This window comes from Cherax quadricarinatus, chromosome 84 (assembly GCF_038502225.1).
Source record: "Cherax quadricarinatus isolate ZL_2023a chromosome 84, ASM3850222v1, whole genome shotgun sequence".
In the NCBI taxonomy this organism is placed as follows: Eukaryota; Metazoa; Arthropoda; class Malacostraca; order Decapoda; family Parastacidae; genus Cherax; species Cherax quadricarinatus.
In genome coordinates, this window is record NC_091375.1 from 13,837,583 (window position 1) to 13,858,524 (window position 20,942).

Consider the following 20,942-nt stretch of genomic DNA (forward strand, 5'->3'; position numbering starts at 1 on the left):
ACCAGGACACAGTGACCAGGACAGAGTACCCAGGACACTGACCAGGACACAGTGACCAGGACAGAGTACCCAGGACACTGACCAGGATACAGTGACCAGGACAGAGTACCCAGGACACTGACCAGGACACAGTGACCAGGACAGAGTACCCAGGACACTGACCAGGATACAGTGACCAGGACAGAGTACCCAGGACACTGACCAGGACACAGTGACCAGGACAGAGTACCCAGGACACTGACCAGGACACAGTGACCAGGACAGAGTACCCAGGGCACTGACCAGGACACAGTGACCAGGACAGAGTACCCAGGACACTGACCAGGACACAGTGACCAGGACAGAGTACCCAGGACACTGACCAGGATACAGTGACCAGGACAGAGTACCCAGGACACTGACCAGGACACAGTGACCAGGACAGAGTACCCAGGACACTGACCAGGATACAGTGCCCAGGACACTGACCAGGATACAGTGACCAGGACAGAGTACCTAGGACACTGACCAGGACAGAGTACCCAGGACACTGACCAGGACAGAGTACCCAGGACACTGACCAGGATATAGTGCCCAGGACAGAGTACCCAGGACACTGACCAGGATACAGTGACCAGGACAGAGTACCCAGGACAGTGACCAGGATACAGTGCCCAGGACAAAGTACCCAGGACACTGACCAGGATACAGTGCCCAGGACAGAGTACCCAGGACATTGACCAGGACAGAGTACCTAGGACACTGACCAGGATAGTGACCAGGACAGAGTACCCAGGACACTGACCAGGATACAGTGCCCAGGACAGAGTACCCAGGACAATGACCAGGATACAGTGACCAGGACAGAGTACCCAGGACACTGACCAGGATACAGTGCCCAGGACAGAGTACCCAGGATACAGTGACCAGGACAATGACCAGGACAGAGTACCCAGGACACTGACCAGGACACAGTGCCCAGGACAGAGTACCCAGGACACTGACCAGGACAGAGTACCCAGGACACTGACCAGGATACAGTGACCAGGACAGAGTACCCAGGGCACTGACCAGGACACAGTGACCAGGACAGAGTACCCAGGACACTGACCAGGACACAGTGACCAGGACAGAGTACCCAGGACACTGACCAGGATACAGTGACCAGGACAGAGTACCCAGGACACTGACCAGGACACAGTGACCAGGACAGAGTACCCAGGACACTGACCAGGATACAGTGACCAGGACAGAGTACCCAGGACACTGACCAGGACACAGTGATCAGGACAGAGTACCCAGGACACTGACCAGGACACAGTGACCAGGACAGAGTACCCAGGGCACTGACCAGGACACAGTGACCAGGACAGAGTACCCAGGACACTGACCAGGACACAGTGACCAGGACAGAGTACCCAGGACACTGACCAGGATACAGTGACCAGGACAGAGTACCCAGGACACTGACCAGGACACAGTGACCAGGACAGAGTACCCAGGACACTGACCAGGATACAGTGACCAGGACAGAGTACCCAGGACACTGACCAGGATACAGTGACCAGGACAGAGTACCCAGGACACTGACCAGGATACAGTGACCAGGACAGAGTACCCAGGACACTGACCAGGATACAGTGCCCAGGACAGAGTACCCAGGACACTGACCAGGATACAGTGACCAGGACAGAGTACCCAGGACACTGACCAGCATACAGTGACCCGGACAGAGTACCCAGGACACTGACCAGGACACAGTGACCAGGACAGAGTACCCAGGACACTGACCAGCATACAGTGACCAGGACAGAGTACCCAGGACACTGACCAGGACACAGTGACCAGGACAGAGTACCCAGGACACTGACCAGGATACAGTGACCAGGACAGAGTACCCAGGACACTGACCAGGACACAGTGACCAGGACAGAGTACCCAGGACACTGACCAGGATACAGTGACCAGGACAGAGTACCCAGGACACTGACCAGGACACAGTGACCAGGACAGAGTACCCAGGACACTGACCAGGACACAGTGACCAGGACAGAGTACCCAGGGCACTGACCAGGACACAGTGACCAGGACAGAGTACCCAGGACACTGACCAGGACACAGTGACCAGGACAGAGTACCCAGGACACTGACCAGGATACAGTGACCAGGACAGAGTACCCAGGACACTGACCAGGACACAGTGACCAGGACAGAGTACCCAGGACACTGACCAGGATACAGTGCCCAGGACACTGACCAGGATACAGTGACCAGGACAGAGTACCTAGGACACTGACCAGGACAGAGTACCCAGGACACTGACCAGGACAGAGTACCCAGGACACTGACCAGGATATAGTGCCCAGGACAGAGTACCCAGGACACTGACCAGGATACAGTGACCAGGACAGAGTACCCAGGACAGTGACCAGGATACAGTGCCCAGGACAAAGTACCCAGGACACTGACCAGGATACAGTGCCCAGGACAGAGTACCCAGGACATTGACCAGGACAGAGTACCTAGGACACTGACCAGGATAGTGACCAGGACAGAGTACCCAGGACACTGACCAGGATACAGTGCCCAGGACAGAGTACCCAGGACAATGACCAGGATACAGTGACCAGGACAGAGTACCCAGGACACTGACCAGGATACAGTGCCCAGGACAGAGTACCCAGGATACAGTGACCAGGACAATGACCAGGACAGAGTACCCAGGACACTGACCAGGACACAGTGCCCAGGACAGAGTACCCAGGACACTGACCAGGACAGAGTACCCAGGACACTGACCAGGATACAGTGACCAGGACAGAGTACCCAGGGCACTGACCAGGACACAGTGACCAGGACAGAGTACCCAGGACACTGACCAGGACACAGTGACCAGGACAGAGTACCCAGGACACTGACCAGGATACAGTGACCAGGACAGAGTACCCAGGACACTGACCAGGACACAGTGACCAGGACAGAGTACCCAGGACACTGACCAGGATACAGTGACCAGGACAGAGTACCCAGGACACTGACCAGGACACAGTGACCAGGACAGAGTACCCAGGACACTGACCAGGACACAGTGACCAGGACAGAGTACCCAGGGCACTGACCAGGACACAGTGACCAGGACAGAGTACCCAGGACACTGACCAGGACACAGTGACCAGGACAGAGTACCCAGGACACTGACCAGGATACAGTGACCAGGACAGAGTACCCAGGACACTGACCAGGACACAGTGACCAGGACAGAGTACCCAGGACACTGACCAGGATACAGTGACCAGGACAGAGTACCCAGGACACTGACCAGGATACAGTGACCAGGACAGAGTACCCAGGACACTGACCAGGATACAGTGACCAGGACAGAGTACCCAGGACACTGACCAGGATACAGTGCCCAGGACAGAGTACCCAGGACACTGACCAGGATACAGTGACCAGGACAGAGTACCCAGGACAATGACCAGGACAGAGTACCCAGGACACTGACCAGGACACAGTGACCAGGACAGAGTACCCAGGACACTGACCAGCATACAGTGACCAGGACAGAGTACCCAGGACACTGACCAGGATACAGTGACCAGGACAGAGTACCCAGGACACTGACCAGGACACAGTGACCAGGACAGAGTACCCAGGACACTGACCAGGACACAGTGACCAGGACAGAGTACCCAGGACACTGACCAGGATACAGTGACCAGGACAGAGTACCCAGGACACTGACCAGGATACAGTGACCAGGACAGAGTACCCAGGACACTGACCAGGATACAGTGACCAGGACAGAGTACCCAGGACACTGACCAGGATACAGTGACCAGGACAGAGTACCCAGGACACTGACCAGGATACAGTGACCAGGACAGAGTACCCAGGACACTGACCAGGATACAGTGACCAGGACAGAGTACCCAGGACACTGACCAGGATACAGTGACCAGGACAGAGTACCCAGGACACTGACCAGGACACAGTGACCAGGACAGAGTACCCAGGACACTGACCAGGACACAGTGACCAGGACAGAGTACCCAGGACACTGACCAGGACACAGTGACCAGGACAGAGTACCCAGGACACTGACCAGGACACAGTGACCAGGACAGAGTACCCAGGACACTGACCAGGATACAGTGACCAGGACAGAGTACCCAGGACACTGACCAGGATACAGTGACCAGGACAGAGTACCCAGGACACTGACCAGGACACAGTGACCAGGACAGAGTACCCAGGACACTGACCAGGACACAGTGACCAGGACAGAGTACCCAGGACACTGACCAGGACACAGTGACCAGGACAGAGTACCCAGGACACTGACCAGGATACAGTGACCAGGACAGAGTACCCAGGACACTGACCAGGACACAGTGACCAGGACAGAGTACCCAGGACACTGACCAGGACAGAGTACCCAGGACACTGACCAGGATACAGTGACCAGGACAGAGTACCCAGGACACTGACCAGGACACAGTGACCAGGACAGAGTACCCAGGACACTGATCAGGACACAGTGACCAGGACAGAGTACCCAGGACACAGTGACCAGGACAGAGTACCCAGGACACTGACCAGGACACAGTGTCCAGGACAGAGTACCCAGGACACAGTGACCAGGACACAGTGACCAGGACAGAGTACCCAGGACACTGACCAGGACACAGTGTCCAGGACAGAGTACCCAGGACACAGTGACCAGGACAGAGTACCCAGGACACTGACCAGGACACAGTGTCCAGGACAGAGTACCCAGGACACAGTGACCAGGACACAGTGACCAGGACAGAGTACCCAGGACACTGACCAGGACACAGTGTCCAGGACAGAGTACCCAGGACACAGTGACCAGGACACAGTGACCAGGACAGAGTACCCAGGACACTGACCAGGACACAGTGTCCAGGACAGAGTACCCAGGACACTGACCAGGACACAGTGACCAGGACAGAGTACCCAGGACACTGACCAGGACACAGTGTCCAGGACAGAGTACCCAGGACACAGTGACCAGGACAGAGTACCCAGGACACTGACCAGGACACAGTGTCCAGGACAGAGTACCCAGGACACAGTGACCAGGACACAGTGACCAGGACAGAGTACCCAGGACACTGACCAGGACACAGTGTCCAGGACAGAGTACCCAGGACACAGTGACCAGGACACAGTGACCAGGACAGAGTACCCAGGACACTGACCAGGACACAGTGTCCAGGACAGAGTACCCAGGACACTGACCAGGACACAGTGACCAGGACAGAGTACCCAGGACACTGACCAGGACACAGTGACCAGGACAGAGTACCCAGGACACTGACCAGGACACAGTGACCAGGACAGAGTACCCAGGACACTGACCAGGACACAGTGTCCAGGTGATGGTGCTATTTTTTTTTCCTATTACTACAAATTCTTTCACTATCAGACTATTCTATTATTTCCACTATTTCTGCCACCTAATTACTGCTACTACCTTTACTACTACTACTACTACTGCTACTACTGCTACTACTACTACTACTACTGCTACTACTGCTACTACTACTGCTGCTGCTGCTGCTACTACTACTACTACTGCTGCTGCTACTACTACTACTACTGCTGCTGCTACTACTACTACTAGTACTACTACTGCTGCTAATTTTACTACCACTACCACCATTCCCTACGTCCTCCGCTACCAATCATCTTGCTTCCTGACCTTCTTTACTTATCTGGCACCATGTTGTAACCTGACACTAGTCCAGGAGGGCCATAAACACCACAGTGTTCCTCACCTAAGTGCAGGGTTCTGCTCAAGTGTTTAATATTATTATTTAAAAAATAATAATATTTTTAAGCCGACCCAGTGAAGTTATGGTCTGATTACTGAGGATCTGCAAAGCTTGAACTTAAGCTCATAAAAAGCTTAAAACTAATTAAAGCTGAATGACAAGTTGTTTCAGTTCTTAGCATGGACCAGTAAGCCTCCTGCAGTGTTCCTCTGTTATTGCCTACAATTTGCCTTAGAAATTTAAACTATCTTGCATTCTTTTGGGTACAAGTGTTGTTGCAGCTCTGCTCTTTGCATGGGCTGGTAGGCCTGCTACAGAATTCCTTCATTTCATAGTGTAGGCCTACTGCACTCTATGACAGGGAGTCACCTCACCTAAAAACGTATAAAAGCCCTTGACTCATCTTTCTAGTTCTGAAAATGTACGTTCGTGTGTGTGTGTGTGTGTGTGTGTGTGTGTGTGTAAGCACATGAAAGCGTTCGTCATTTTTTTCCCCGAAGACGAAAACATGAAGAATGAACAGCATTACTGCTGAGTCTGATCCATATCAGGAAGAGAATTAACATTATGAAAGTCATGGTCTTCCATAACTCGTAAAGATACTGCTTCTGGGTCTCGTGTCTGGTAATGCAAGTGTTGAAGCTTGAGATCAAAGTAATTCCCCTCCAGACTGTCCTTCATAACCCTCAACGAAGCAACGGAAGCCATGAAATGTTGGAAGGCTTCATCTTCATTCCTGGTGGGGAAGCACTTTAGACTCCTGATGCCCATTCGGGAGAATTAGAACGAAGATATTCCTGGTCATTCCTGTCACAAAGTTGCGAAGTGGTTGGTGAGAGGAGAATCTCCTGCCATCAAGCCTCTTCAGCTCCTTCCTCTCTCCCTCTCTCTACTGTTGCAACCTCGTCTTCTCCAATCCGGTCGTCACAGTACGCATGACCAAACAGTTCCTCGGACACACCATCTGTAGCTGTGAGACCAGTGCTTGCTACCTTACTACTCGAAATTTTGCTTCCAAGATCTCTCCTGAAGTTCGAGTCGTTTGTTAGGGTACATGAAGCGCTCGCTGTTTGATACTTGGCGTAGAAGAGGCATGACTGAGAACACCCACCGCACGTATCTCAAGAACAGTGAGGGAGAACTGTTCTCCGAGGAGAAAGATCTCCAGATCATAAATAGCCTTTGCCATCAATCTAGCTTGATGGAAGGCTCCAGGAGCACTGATCTTTACGACTCTCTCTAATCTCCAACAAGAAGCTGAACAGGACCAAAAGAGGTTGGATCTGAGGGCCTGCGTAGTATGGTCCAGGACGCCTACCGCAGTGTTCTCCAGTCTTAGGTTCCTTGTACAATCGTTGCTGAGGTGAACTTTAGACTCAACTTCCATTCTCTTAGAATCCTGACAAAAGACCACTTCTGAGATGGATGAAGCCAACTGTGAGGAACCAGTGACTTCAAATAGCGCATTCTTTTCCTTTTCAGCCTCCTCCTCGAGATGCATCATCATCCCTCCTTGCTTCTTTTTCGTACAGACATCGATATTGATCACGGAGGATCATGATCAATCTTCCCTCTAGTTCAGCAGGACGGTCTTATTATTTAGTGACCGTCATCACATATAATATGTGTGTGCAATGTATTTATATTTTGCAGACCTGGCCTCTCCTAGCCTCGTTTACCTTACAGTTCGTCTCCTCCTCTTCCCTTGGATTAATGACTTCGTATATTTATCTTCTTCCCACTGCCCCTTTGTCCTCTCGCTCTCACCTCATCAGTTTCACAGAGGTTTTATACACGCAGGAAAGACACATACTTAATCATTAATCTTCAGAGTATGTGACAGCTTCTCCTCCTCCTTCACCTCTCCTCTTCCTCCTCGCCACTCTCCTTCCCCTCATCCATCTTCCGCCCAGCTTCCTCCTCTCTTCCAACTGTCTCCTCCGGCTGCTCAACATTCTCCTCCTCCTCCAGGCTCCTTTACCTCTCCTCACTTCCCCGTCTCCCTCCTAAAGCACCAGTTTAAGAGTTAATGCGGGAGGTAAGGAACCAGGGCAAGGTAACTACCGGCTGTAAGGGCCTTTTAACTACATGGATGTTGAGCCAATCAGCATGCTAGGTGACCCCGCTGCCACTGACGCACCATTTAACATGGTAATTGCAGTTGCTAACAGCACCCTCTTAATTACTGCAAAACCCACGTTAATGCAGCCCTGTTAGTGTAAACACATCAACGCAGCCCTGTTAGTGTAAACACATTAACGCTGCCCTGTTTAACTGGAGTTTACCTGGAGAGAGTTCCGGGGGTCAACGCCCCCGCGGCCCGGTCTGTGACCAGGCCTCCTGGTGGATCAGAGCCTGATCAACCAGGCTGTTGCTGCTGGCTGCACGCAAACCAACGTACGAGCCACAGCCCGGCTGGTCAGGAACCGACTTTAGGTGCTTGTCCAGTGCCAGCTTGAAGACTGCCAGGGGTCTGTTGGTAATCCCCCTTATGTGTGCTGGGGGGCAGTTGAACAGTCTCGGGCCCCTGACACTTATTGTATGGTCTCTTAACGTGCTAGTGACACCCCTGCTTTTCATTGGGGGGATGTTGCATCGTCTGCCAAGTCTTTTGCTTTCGTAGTGAGTGATTTTCGTGTGCAAGTTCGGTACTAGTCCCTCTAGGATTTTCCAGGTGTATATAATCATGTATCTCTCCCTCCTGCGTTCCAGGGAATACAGGTTCAGGAACCTCAAGCGCTCCCAGTAATTGAGGTGTTTTATCTCCGTTATGCGTGCCGTGAAGGTTCTCTGTACATTTTCTAGGTCAGCAATTTCACCTGCCTTGAAAGGTGCTGTTAGTGTGCAGCAATATTCCAGCCTAGATAGAACAAGTGACCTGAAGAGTGTCATCATAGGCTTGGCCTCCCTAGTTTTGAAGGTTCTCATTATCCATCCTGTCATTTTTCTAGCAGATGCGATTGATACAATGTTATGGTCCTTGAAGGTGAGATCCTCTGACATGATCACTCCCAGGTCTTTGACGTTGGTGTTTCGCTCTATTTTGTGGCCAGTATTTGTTTTGTACTCTGATGAAGATTTAAGTTCCTCGTGTTTACCATATCTGAGTAATTGAAATTTCTCATCGTTGAACTTCATATTGTTTTCTGCAGCCCACTGAAAGATTCGGTTGATGTTCGCCTGGAGCCTTGCAGTGTCTGCAATGGAAGACACTGTCATGCAGATTCGGGTGTCATCTGCAAAGGAAGACACGGTGCTGTGGCTGACATCCTTGTCTATGTCGGATATGAGGATGAGGAACAAGATGGGAGCGAGTACTGTGCCTTGTGGAACAGAGCTTTTCACCGTAGCTGCCTCGGACTTTACTCTGTTGACGACTACTCTCTGTGTTCTGTTAGTGAGGAAATTATAGATCCATCGACCGACTTTTCCTGTTATTCCTTTAGCACGCATTTTGTGCGCTATTACGCCATGGTCACACTTGTCGAAGGCTTTTGCAAAGTCTGTATATATTACATCAGCATTCTTTTTATCTTCTAGTGCATTTAGGACCTTGTCGTAGTGATCCAATAGTTGAGACAGACAGGAGCGACCTGTTCTAAACCCATGTTGCCCTGGGTTGTGTAACTGATGGGTTTCTAGATGGGTGGTGATCTTGCTTCTTAGGACCCTTTCAAAGATTTTTTATGATATGGGATGTTACTGCTATCGGTCTGTAGTTCTTTGCTGCTGTTGCTTTACTGCCCCCTTTGTGGAGTGGGGCTATGTCTGTTGTTTTTAGTAACTATGGGACGACCCCCGTGTCCATGCTCCCTCTCCATAGGATGGAAAAGGCTCGTGATAGGGGCTTCTTGCAGTTCTTGATGAACACGGAGTTCCATGAGTCTGGCCCTGGGGCAGAGTGCATGGGCATGTCATTTATCGCCTGTTCGAAGTCATTTGGCGTCAGGATAACATCGGATAGGCTTGTGTTAACCAAATTTTGTGGCTCTCTCATAAAAAATTCGTTTTGATCTTCGACTCTCAGTCTGGTTAGCGGCTTGCTAAAAACTGAGTCATATTGGGACTTGAGTAGCTCACTCATTTCCTTGCTGTCATCTGTGTAGGACCCATCTTGTTTAAGTAGGGGCCCAATACTGGATGTTGTTCTCGACTTTGATTTGGCATAGGAGAAGAAATACTTTGGGTTTCTTTCGATTTCATTTATGGCTTTTAGTTCTTCCCGCGATTCCTGACTCCTATAAGATTCCTTTAGCTTGAGTTCGATGCTTGCTATTTCTCTGACCAGTGTCTCCCTACGCATTGTTAGTGTAAACACACAATAACGCCGCCCTGTTAGTGTAAACACATACCGTAACACAACCCTATGATACACACTAGGAGAGGGAGAAGAGACAGAGTAGTAGCCTAGTTGTCTGTACTTAACCCGACGGGGAAGGTTTACCCAGGACTCAGCCTGACTAGGAAATACCTAGAGCCAACACTCACCTTGCTGGGCGCACCGCCCCCCACTTGCACCGCCCACATCTGCTGCACCGCCCACATTTGCTGCACCGCCCACACCTGCTGCACCACCCGCACCGCCCCCCCCACTTGCACCACCCGCACCTGCTACACCGCCCATATCTGCTGCACCGCCCCCCCACTTTCACCACCCGCACCTGCTGCACCGCCCCCCCACTTGCACCGCCCACACCTGCTGCACCACCAACAGAAGCACCACCATTTTGAGGTATTCAGTCCCACAAGAGATATAAACAAGTATCTTCCTCGTCAATAAGAGTTCCGCAACTTGTCTCTTTAGTAACGTCCACAGTTCCATATTTAGTGGAGGAACGTGAGAGGTAGAGGAAAGTGATGGTACTGTCCAAGTGATGGTGGTTCAGCTACCAGTACTCTGTCTACCAGCTACTACACAGGAATCACACCTCAGATCCTGCCATAAAACACCTCATACACCCTGCCATAAAACAAACGCATCAGATCCTGCCATAAAACCAACATCTCAGATCCTGCCATAAAACCAACATCTCAGATCCTGCCATAAAACCAACACCTCAGATCCTGCCATAAAACACCTCATACACCCTGCCATAAAACCAACATCTCAGATCCTGCCATAAAACCAACATCTCAGATCCTGCCATAAAACCAACATCTCAGATCCTGCCATAAAACCAACACGGTATTTACTACAGAAAAAACTTTAAAACAACATGCAGCAAGAAGTCGTAATAACAAGATCGCAACAAACCCCAGGACGTGCGGGGATTGAACTCACTGGCGGGAGAGTCATCTGTAAAAACTTGCATTTGTGGTCACAGTGGTGGCCCATGCTAACCTCCCTATGGTGTATAAATATATCTAGTTGGATAAATCTTACTGTAGCCAGCTGGCCGTCCAAGAGTCTGCTTATTTTCTTGGATGCACCACATGTAGCTCCTCCTGCATGATAGATAGACCGACCCTGGACGCATTATGTACCTCTGTAATGGGGTGCATGATAAAGATATTAGACTAAGCCAGCTGGCCCAGTGGCTTACGCGCTGACCTGGAGTTTCACGACTCTCTTGCTGCGAGTTCAATCCCCACCCGTACCGTGGTTTGCAACAAGAAGCAGGTTCATAAAACCACTAAGCTAAAACAACTAGGACAAGTGCGCGCCGTAATGACCCCGCTAAGGCGAGGGTAAGACAGCAGACAGCTGGACGTGAATCTGTAACTCAGTGTTGACACGCGTCAGCTGTCCCGTGACGTCATTTATCAGCTGCTCCGTGATGTCACAACAGCTGTGACGTTGCACGTAAACAATGGCATATTCATTACATAAGCTGACCTACTATGAAGTTACTATTCCCCCCTCCCGCCTCCTAGCCTCCCTCAGTTCTGTCAGAAACACCCCACCATCCACAGTCCATGGGCTGATCACATCGACTCCTGGAGGAGGGACTGATTACCTCAAACTCCTTCTGACCTTCACCATTCTCTGTACTGGACTGATGAAGCCACTGCGTAGATAAACGTTTCAACAATGAAGATACCCAACTGTTGCACGTGTGTTTTAATCATCAGTATGGTAATGGTATATAGTACCGACAAGTACATAATATATGTGCATCAGTTAGGTATTATTAGCTAGGTACCTTTATTGCTAAATGTTTGACCTACACACTTGTCGGTTTTCTAAACCGTTTATATCAGAATTATCATAGTCACACTGAGGGGGACTGATGTAAAGTAAAAGGACACAAGTGCAACTAACGTAACCTTTTATTGTGGTAACGTTTCGCTCTCCAGGAGCTTTGTCAAGCCAGGGGACCTGGGGACTGATCACTTTGTATCTACACCTCCACTACTTCAGTTGTCTCCTCTGTATTTCCACTGAAGAAGACTGCTGAAGAGGCTTATGAAGATATCGAAGTAATGCACATGTATCTCTGCCACCAGGTGGCAGCACCCTCTCACTGTAAGGCTGGACAAACGGGTGAGAAGCGTTGTGACCTGCTTGGTATGGTCAACGGACGTATATTGCAGAGCGCTTTCATTCTTTTCCTAGGCGCGTAAAGAATGCCCTGATGACTGTAGTAAAGCTGTCTACACAACCTGACCAGAAACTCACGAAATCGTAATGACACGAGTGCAAACCATACCACGGGTGGGGTTAGAACCCGCGGTCTTGAGTTTTATGACTGATCGCGGGTTCTAACCCCACCCGTGCTATTTTTTTTTTTTTAGCAAGAAACATAAGGGAATAAAATTTGTGCGTGCGTAAATAAAAGGAACTGGATAAGTTGGATTATGTTTATATTCTTACAGTGTCCAGAAGAGGTGAAGGGAGAGGGAATGGAAGAGGTGAGGAGGAAAAATAGAAGAGAGGGGTGAAGGACGAAAAGAAAGGTAGATGGGTGAGGGGAAAATAGGAGAAAGTAGAGAGAAATAGAGATGAGTGAGGGAGAGAGGGGCTGCGAGTGGAAGCAGCAGACCGACCTTCAGCTGAAAGGTCTAACGTCAAACACAAATATTAATGTAAAGTAAAAGGACACAAGTGCAACTAATGTGACATTTATTGTGGCAACGTTTCGCTCTCCAGGAGCTTTATCAAGCTTGATAAAGCTCCTGGAGAGCGAAACGTTGCCACAATAAATGTCACATTAGTTGCACTTGTGTCCTTTTACTTTACATATTGTCGGTAATTCTACCAACTTTATTACAAATATTAATGACAGCAGAATAGAAGTGGTACAGAGACGCCAGGCTGAGGGACTGACCACCTCATATACTATTTCTCCAAGGTTGGTGGACTGATTACATCTTCATTTCACTACACCTGCTGCCTTTATATCTGAAAAAGCCTACTGCGTAGGCGAAACGTTTCAACAACCAAAAAAATATCCAAGCGTTACACACGTGTCTTAATCATCAACATGTTGGTATTTTATACTATTCTGAACATTACTGATGGTGAGAGGTATATCACAGGTATATTTCTCAGTCTCCTAGAGAAGGGAAAGAGAACAGGGAAGACCTGTAACTATATTTATCTTCAAAATACACGGGAGAGAGAGAGCCAAAAATGCAAGCCAACGCTGCCTGCAGAAAACGGAAGTAAAAAACGGTAACTTGACTAAACGGTGGAGAGGGAAAACAAATATATGCATCAACGGGAAGGAAAAAAAGGCAGACGTGGAGGAATAAAAGAACGGGAGAGTAAATAGGGAAATACGAAAGTAGAGGAAAGACAATGGAGTTACCTGCAGCCGCGCCGTACCTCAAAGTCAATAGTGATCCCTGTTATTTTTTCTTTGTAAGAGTTGCGAGCGTTCAATACCGCGGTGGTGGCTCCGTACAGGTTTGTGTGAAGTGGTCAGAATTCTGAAACACCACGAAAGTCATGACAAAAATCTTCTTTCTCAATGGTAGAGCGTTCGGCTCTACCGTTGGGAAGGGGCGCCGCCCTCACTGCAACCGTTCCATTCCCCTGGGTAATATTTTTTAAGTCTCCGTGATGTAAAAAAAAGTGATTAAGCCTGTAAGAATAGCCTATGTTACATATATCTGAGGAATTACTACCTGCATTTCCTTCAAGATTATTTTCATGACTGCTGTCTTCGTAATTAACGCAGAAAACAGTGAAAGCGTCTCTTTTTCTGGGCTGTGATTCGTCAAAAGTCAGTTTATTTTAATATGGAGTTTCTGGCAACTCTAATATCAACTTTGATTCAAAAAACTTCTTTAATCTTGAAGATCTTCTCATAAAAGATGTACGTGGACTACGTGGGAATTAGTAGATGGTTAGGATATCATCCATGAGGACCTCCAGACTCACAGGAAAGAAGCCACACTGCTTGGTTTTCTTTGGCTATTCTGGTTTATTGCAGTGCTCATCCTTGGTTTATTAACCAAAGAACACTTAGCCTAAGAAAGTCCGGGTTATTGCAGTGCTCATCCTTGGTTTATTAACCAAAGAACACTTAGCCTAAGAAAGTCCTCTTCTTCTAACAACGCGTAGTCAGAGGTGTGAAGGTTAAATGCCTAAGCTCCTTGACTACCGTCTACACTGTGAGCCACAAGTGTGGTAAGAGGATACGGTACCTTGTATCTTTAACGTGAAACACAATCAAGAAAACATTTACGCACAATTATCACTTGGACAATATTTCCACCTGTCAACATCTGCAAGTCAACAGATGAATGAGTTAAACCAATAAAAGTTCTTGTGTAATTTAGAAGTTATGTAAACACAGTGGCATCAGCACCAGAAACAAAGATGACAAACATTTAAGTATAATTTAGTAACCAAGAGAAAGTGTCGCTCAGCGCACATGCACACACACACACACACACACACACACACACACACACACACACACACACACACACACACACACACACACACACACGGGATGTTCCAGACATGGGACACAGACACAAGAGGTCACAATTGGAAGTTGAAGACTCAGATGAATCAAAGGGATGTTAGGAAGTATTTCTTCAGTCACAGAGTAGTCAGGCCTTGGAACAGCCTAGAAAGTGACGTAGTGGAGGCGGGAACCATACATAGTTTTAAGGCGAGGTATGATAAAGGTCATGGAGCAGGGAGAGAGATGACCTAGTAGCAATCAGCGAAGAGGCGGGACCAGGAGCTATGACTCGACCCCTGCAACCACAAATAGATGAGTACACACACACACACACACACACACACACACACACACACACATGAAGATTGGGGAAGGGCAAAGAAGGCCGCAGACGGAGTACAGTCTAGGGGGTCAGAGACTACAAACCTCACTCAAGGAAAAAGATCTTGGGGTGAGTATAACACCAGGCACATCTCCTGAAGCGCACATCAACCAAATAACTGCTGCAGCATATGGGCGCCTAGCAAACCTCAGAACAGCATTCCGACATCTTAATAAGGAATCGTTCAGGACCCTGTACACCGTATACGTTAGGCCCATATTGGAGTATGCGGCACCAGTTTGGAACCCACACCTAGCCAAGCACGTAAAGAAACTAGAGAAAGTGCAAAGGTTTGCAACAAGACTAGTCCCAGAGCTAAGAGGTATGTCCTACGAGGAGAGGTTAAGGGAAATCAACCTGACGACACTGGAGGACAGGAGAGATAGGGGGGACATGATAACGACATACAAAATACTGAGAGGAATTGACAAGGTGGACAAAAACAGGATGTTCCAGAGATTGGACACAGTAACAAGGGGACACAGTTGGAAGCTAAAGACACAGATGAATCACAGGGATGTTAGGAAGTATTTCTTCAGCCACAGAGTAGTCAGTAAGTGGAATAGTTTGGGAAGCGATGTAGTGGAGGCAGGATCCATACATAGCTTTAAGCAGAGGTACGATAAAGCTCACGGCTCAGGGAGAGTGACCTAGTAGCGATCAGTGAAGAGGCGGGGCCAGGAGCTCGGACTCGACCCCCGCAACCTCAACTAGGTGAGTACAACTAGGTGAGTACACACACACACACACACACACACGAAGAACCTTCCAAACAAGCTTCCATACAAGAAAACAATAAGTGCTGCAAGTCGACGCCAACTCAAATACATGCAGTAGTAGTTGCTAACAAGGACGTTAAGTTAAACTCTCAATATTTTCAACCTTGCGTAAGTTATTATGATTTACGTAAAAAGCTGCTACCTTTCAGGTTACGAATGAGATGCTGTTGGTTTTATGACTTGTTGCGCGATTCCTTCCCCCCCCCCCTCTCCCTTCCCCGTCTCTCTCTTTTTACGTCAACGACAGAACAATAATACAAAAATAAAAGTCAGTGACAACAAACAGAAGCCTCGACGACCTCCACTAAAATAAATAAATGTTACGCTCAAAAACAGACCTTGTACCAAGCATGACACCCTGGCATCTGGACCCTGTACCAAGCATGACACCCTGGCATCTGGACCCTGTACCAAGCATGACACCCTGGCATCTGGACCCTGTACCAAGAATGACATCCTGGCATCTGGACCCTGTACCAAGAATGACATCCTGGCATCTCGGCCTTGTACCAAGAATGACATCCTGGCCCTATACCAGGCATAACCATCCTCACATGCAGCCCCTGACTGACCATGACACCTGAACCCTCTACCGAGTATAACATCCTCTTGGCACAAAACTCCTGGAAAACGAAACGTTGCCACAATATAATGTCACACGAGCTGCAGATGACAATAAACAATAAACATCACTAGATGTAAACACAGCACCAACAGAACTACAACATGCATCACTAGATACATATAAGCACAGCACCATCACAAGACACAATATTAAATTCCTCTGCCAGCTCCAGCCTCTCATGGTGTGAATATATAAAGTTTTATTACGCTCGTACTCCTTCCTTTCCTCCCCTTCAACTCTCTACTTCTTTTACTCAGCCTCTCCCTCTTGAACCAGCGTTGCCCCTCCCTCTGTCCCAGGTTCGACTCCCTGGCAAACATTTGGTCAAGTTTCTTCACATCCTTGCTGGATCAGTAAAAATAGGTACCTCTAGTACCTGCTGGAATGTCATATCCAGTATACGAAACCACTAGAAGTGCTGTAAGAAAGTCCAGTACCAGTCGGCATGTCATACCCAGTATGAGACACCATTACAAGTGCTGTAAGAAAGTCCAGTACCTGCTGGGGTGTCATACCCAGTATGAAACACCATTACAAGTGTTGCAAGAGATTCCAGTACGTTCTGGAAGCATTCACATGTTGGATAATGAGTATCTGTGTAACTAATGAGGTTAATTAAAAAATTCTACCACTCTCTCTTTCTCTGTCTCTACCCAACACAGTTCCCCTGCCAGCCTGCGACTTCCGGAATCTAAACTAATTAAAACTTTTAACTACAGGAGAAAAAAAAAAAGAGTGCCTATTATTAATCATATGGAGGGAAGATAAGCAGAAAAGGGAGGGAAGGGAAGGGAAGGGAAGGGGGGAGGGGAGGGGGAGGGGAGGGGAGGGGAGGGAAGGGAAGGGGAGGGAAGGGAAGGGGAGGGAAGGGGAGGGGAGGGGAGGGGAGGGGAGGGGAGATGAGGGGAGGGAAGGGGAGATTAGGGGAGGGAAGGGAAGGGGACGGGAGGGAAGGGAAGGGAAGGGAAGGGGAGAGATAAAAGGGGGCAAGAAATGGGTTCTGTTTTATTTTTGAAGTTTATTAAACAGATTTAGTTTGTAAAATTCTATAATAAATGTACAGTATCAACACCAAGCTGCTACTGTCATCACCAATTTACTCTTATTACATCAAGCATTTCCATAATACAACTATTCAAAATCTGTTTTTCACATTCTGCAAGTCACACTCATAAAATATTCCAGCAAAGGTAAATGAAAGGGAAAACATCCCTACTATTTATGCTGAAAGTGATGCTGGGTTCTTAGGCAAGCACCCTGTGAGGAGTCAGCCCCCCCCCCTCCAAGAGAGGGCCCCCTATTCCTAGGTACAAACCACAAACCCCACCACCACTTTAAGGTGACCCAGCATGGGGCCAGGGAGGGAAGGGATGGAAGAAATGGGACAAAAACACTGCCCAATTCGCTTCATTATTTACAAGAAGAGATAGGGAAGAAAGGGACAGACTTTGAAATGTAAGGTGGAACAGAGGAAAGCTCGACACACATGAACTCCAGGGACATCAGGACACTAGGTCTTCAGTGGAAGAAGCTGCATGAGGAACAGGTGAAGGCAAACTCCACAGTGTCAAGAGTAGGCACAAGGCCCAGGAACCAATAAAGATAACGATTTATTTCTTCGTAAAGGTTACAATGTGTAATTACAATTTTGGTTTGCTAAGTATGTACAAAGAAAGCCACTATCATGCCAGGGCATTTTGGGCATTTAAGGGAAAGAAACAAGGCCAGGAGCTAAGGCTTGACCCCTGTCATCACTAATGGGTGAGTACTACCAACTCCAACTCCTCTCCATTAACTCTCCAATTTATAAAAAGTTTAAAATTATGCAGACCTAAATAAAAACTTTGCCACTCTCCTCTCCCTCAACCATCACCAACCCCTCATACCTCTCCCCTCATTAACTACTACTACTCTCTTTCTTCCTCCCACAGCCGCACAATGAGGGCAAGCGGACTCACCAACCTAAGAGATCAAGAGAACACAAGCTCAACAACCGCATGGAGCATACTGACCACCATCGACGTGAGTACTATCAACATGACTATAACTGATACACAAGGGTCGTACAGTGCCTAGATGTCAGTACTGTTCTACCAACACCACTTTACTATGAGACACTGATACTCCCATAAGGGTCATACAGTGCCTGGCACATAGGAGGCTATCAGGCTTCTTCCAAGAGAAGGGTAGCTCCAAGTCTTTGAATCAAGAGAAATTCTCTGACATCAAATCACCCCTTCGAAGGGTACTAAAAATTATAACACTCACACTTTTGTCCATAGGTTGTACACGACTACCTTTACAGTATTATTTTTGCGAACTAAACCCTTAGAGATCATACTGTGTCTGGTGATGATACATGGGTAGACTAACCCTAATTTCTTAGATCTGGAGCTCTTCTGTATCAATGCACCCCAGTCCTCCCTTGCAAGGTCCAAAGGACTATTTTTACTATGTGAATCACTGATGCAGTTGAGGGTGTAGGTAGGTAGTTGTGACATTTACGGAGCACACCGACTGCATAGATCACTCAACACTCGACCATAACAAATATATACCTGGTACAAAAAACAATAATAAAAAGGATAAAAATAATAATAAAGAGTAACAAATACTCAACATGACTAAATACTATATCACCAATGTAAAATAACTAGCATCATTTAAAAACCCATTAAATTATTAATTTTAAAGTAGTCTTCTAAAAGTTTCCTGAGGTCCCTTCAGGCACCTCAGTAATTATAAAACACATAAGGTGGAAACGCCTACGCCACGGGCAAATTGTTAAAATAGGTTTTGTGTGCGAGGGGCTTGGACTTCCAGCAGGCATGCGTGAGCGTGTTTGATAGGAGTGAATGGAGACGAATGGTTTTTAATACTTGACGTGCTGTTGGAGTGTGAGCAAAGTAACATTTATGAAGGGATTCAGGGAAACCGGCAGGCCGGACTTGAGTCCTGGAGATGGGAAGTACAGTGCCTGCACTCTGAAGGAGGGGTGTTAATGTTGCAGTTTAAAAACTGTAGTGTAAAGCACCCTTCTGGCAAGACAGTGATGGAGTGAATGATGGTGAAAGTTTTTCTTTTTCGGGCCACCCTGCCTTGGTGGGAATCGGCCAGTGTGATAATAATAAAAAAAAATGATCCACAGTCAGCAATACATCACAAACTACAAAGGGAGACAGAAGTACCAGCAAATAGGTGCCTATGGGCAAAATGTATATGCCTGATACTCAGTCAAGAAAGATTAGTCTAGTTGAGGGTGTAATAGTGTGGAGCCAAAGTGAAGTGTAGGAGTAGAGTGGACAGTACTTGGAGTGTGGGTGACTGCTCTTAGGCTGGAATTTGAAAACAGAAACACACTGGAAACTAGTCACAGGTATGTGACAAGTCTATGCATGTTAGTGACATCACTGAACTGTCCACAGGGGACCACGGGCCGGCTCACAAGGTGGAGCAGCATCGTCCGGATTCCACACCCACCCACAAGAAAGAAATACCAGCCCATGATCCCATGCACCATGCCACCCTGCACAGACCAGAGGGCAGCGTGCACAAGACAGAGGGCCGCAAGGGAGCCATGCACAGGTCAAGGAGCAATGTTGGATCCGTACACCTTGGGGTAACAGCAGGAGAATCAGCAGGAACAGCATCAGCAACAGCTCAGCATGACCTTAAAAAGGACCTCCATCTCCAACACATCACAGAACACAACATTGAGAAGAAACACGAAGATAAGGTCAGTTCTCCTCTGTCTGTCTACCAATTATCTCATGGCCTCAACATATATGTCATACAGTAACATAACACAATGCCTAAATCTTCCTCTGACATCACACAATTTGCCTCTTACTACAACCTCAAGCAATACTTCTCTCATCATACAATGTTTATCCTTTCTTTGAAAGTCATACAATTTACTCCTTTTTATACCCAGTATTTACTCTGCTCTGACCTCTCACAAGACTATCCTTCCTCTTGATTTAATGTCTGTCAACCCTGATCCTTCTCAGCCCACTCAACTTCACTCTTCTTAAACCACTTCCATGCAACTCTCGATGACAATTAGGAATGCTGCATCTCCCAGCTTATTAACAAACTTTAATTTCTGTACAACACATTGTTACTCCAATTATGCAATAACATGGCTGATGTTGCACTTCTGAAAACAGTATAATGTGTTTAGTTGCAGCTTCCCAGTTATGTTATATGAGTGAGGTTATCCCTACCAGTCACTGCAACAAACATTTACCTTAATGTATTGAAGCAGTATGCAGCCATATTTTCTTACAGAGCCATCAATATTGTCCTGAAGACAGAGCCTGTTCGACATGTCAATCACAGTTCACAACATATTAAAAGTCTGTTTTCAAGTCAATACAGTTTCAGCTTTCAGTAAATGGACTCATTGTATGCCTAATTATCTATTTTCATATTCTGTAAAACATCATATACCATATCAAACTAATATAAATATAAAAAAAAGTAAATTAAATTATATCAAATTCTTAACTTAAG

At 47.7% G+C, this 20,942-nt stretch overlaps 2 protein-coding genes across 6 annotated transcripts in view; one reads left to right on the plus strand and one right to left on the minus strand.

Annotated features, from left to right (window-relative positions):
- Positions 1-20,942, minus strand: part of LOC128704313 (TBC1 domain family member 2B) — a 203,666-nt gene that overhangs the window by 137,359 nt on the left and 45,365 nt on the right. The gene's annotated exons all lie outside the window — the stretch shown is intronic.
- The window catches only part of LOC128704314 (triadin), a 148,487-nt gene that overhangs the window by 114,798 nt on the left and 12,747 nt on the right, over positions 1-20,942 (plus strand). For all 3 annotated transcript variants that reach the window (XM_053799462.2, XM_053799463.2, XM_053799464.2), the window contains exons 2-3: positions 18,359-18,449; positions 19,853-20,163. In XM_053799462.2, coding sequence (XP_053655437.1) covers positions 18,359-18,449; positions 19,853-20,163 — 402 coding nt within the window. The remainder of the gene's footprint in view (positions 1-18,358; positions 18,450-19,852; positions 20,164-20,942) is intronic.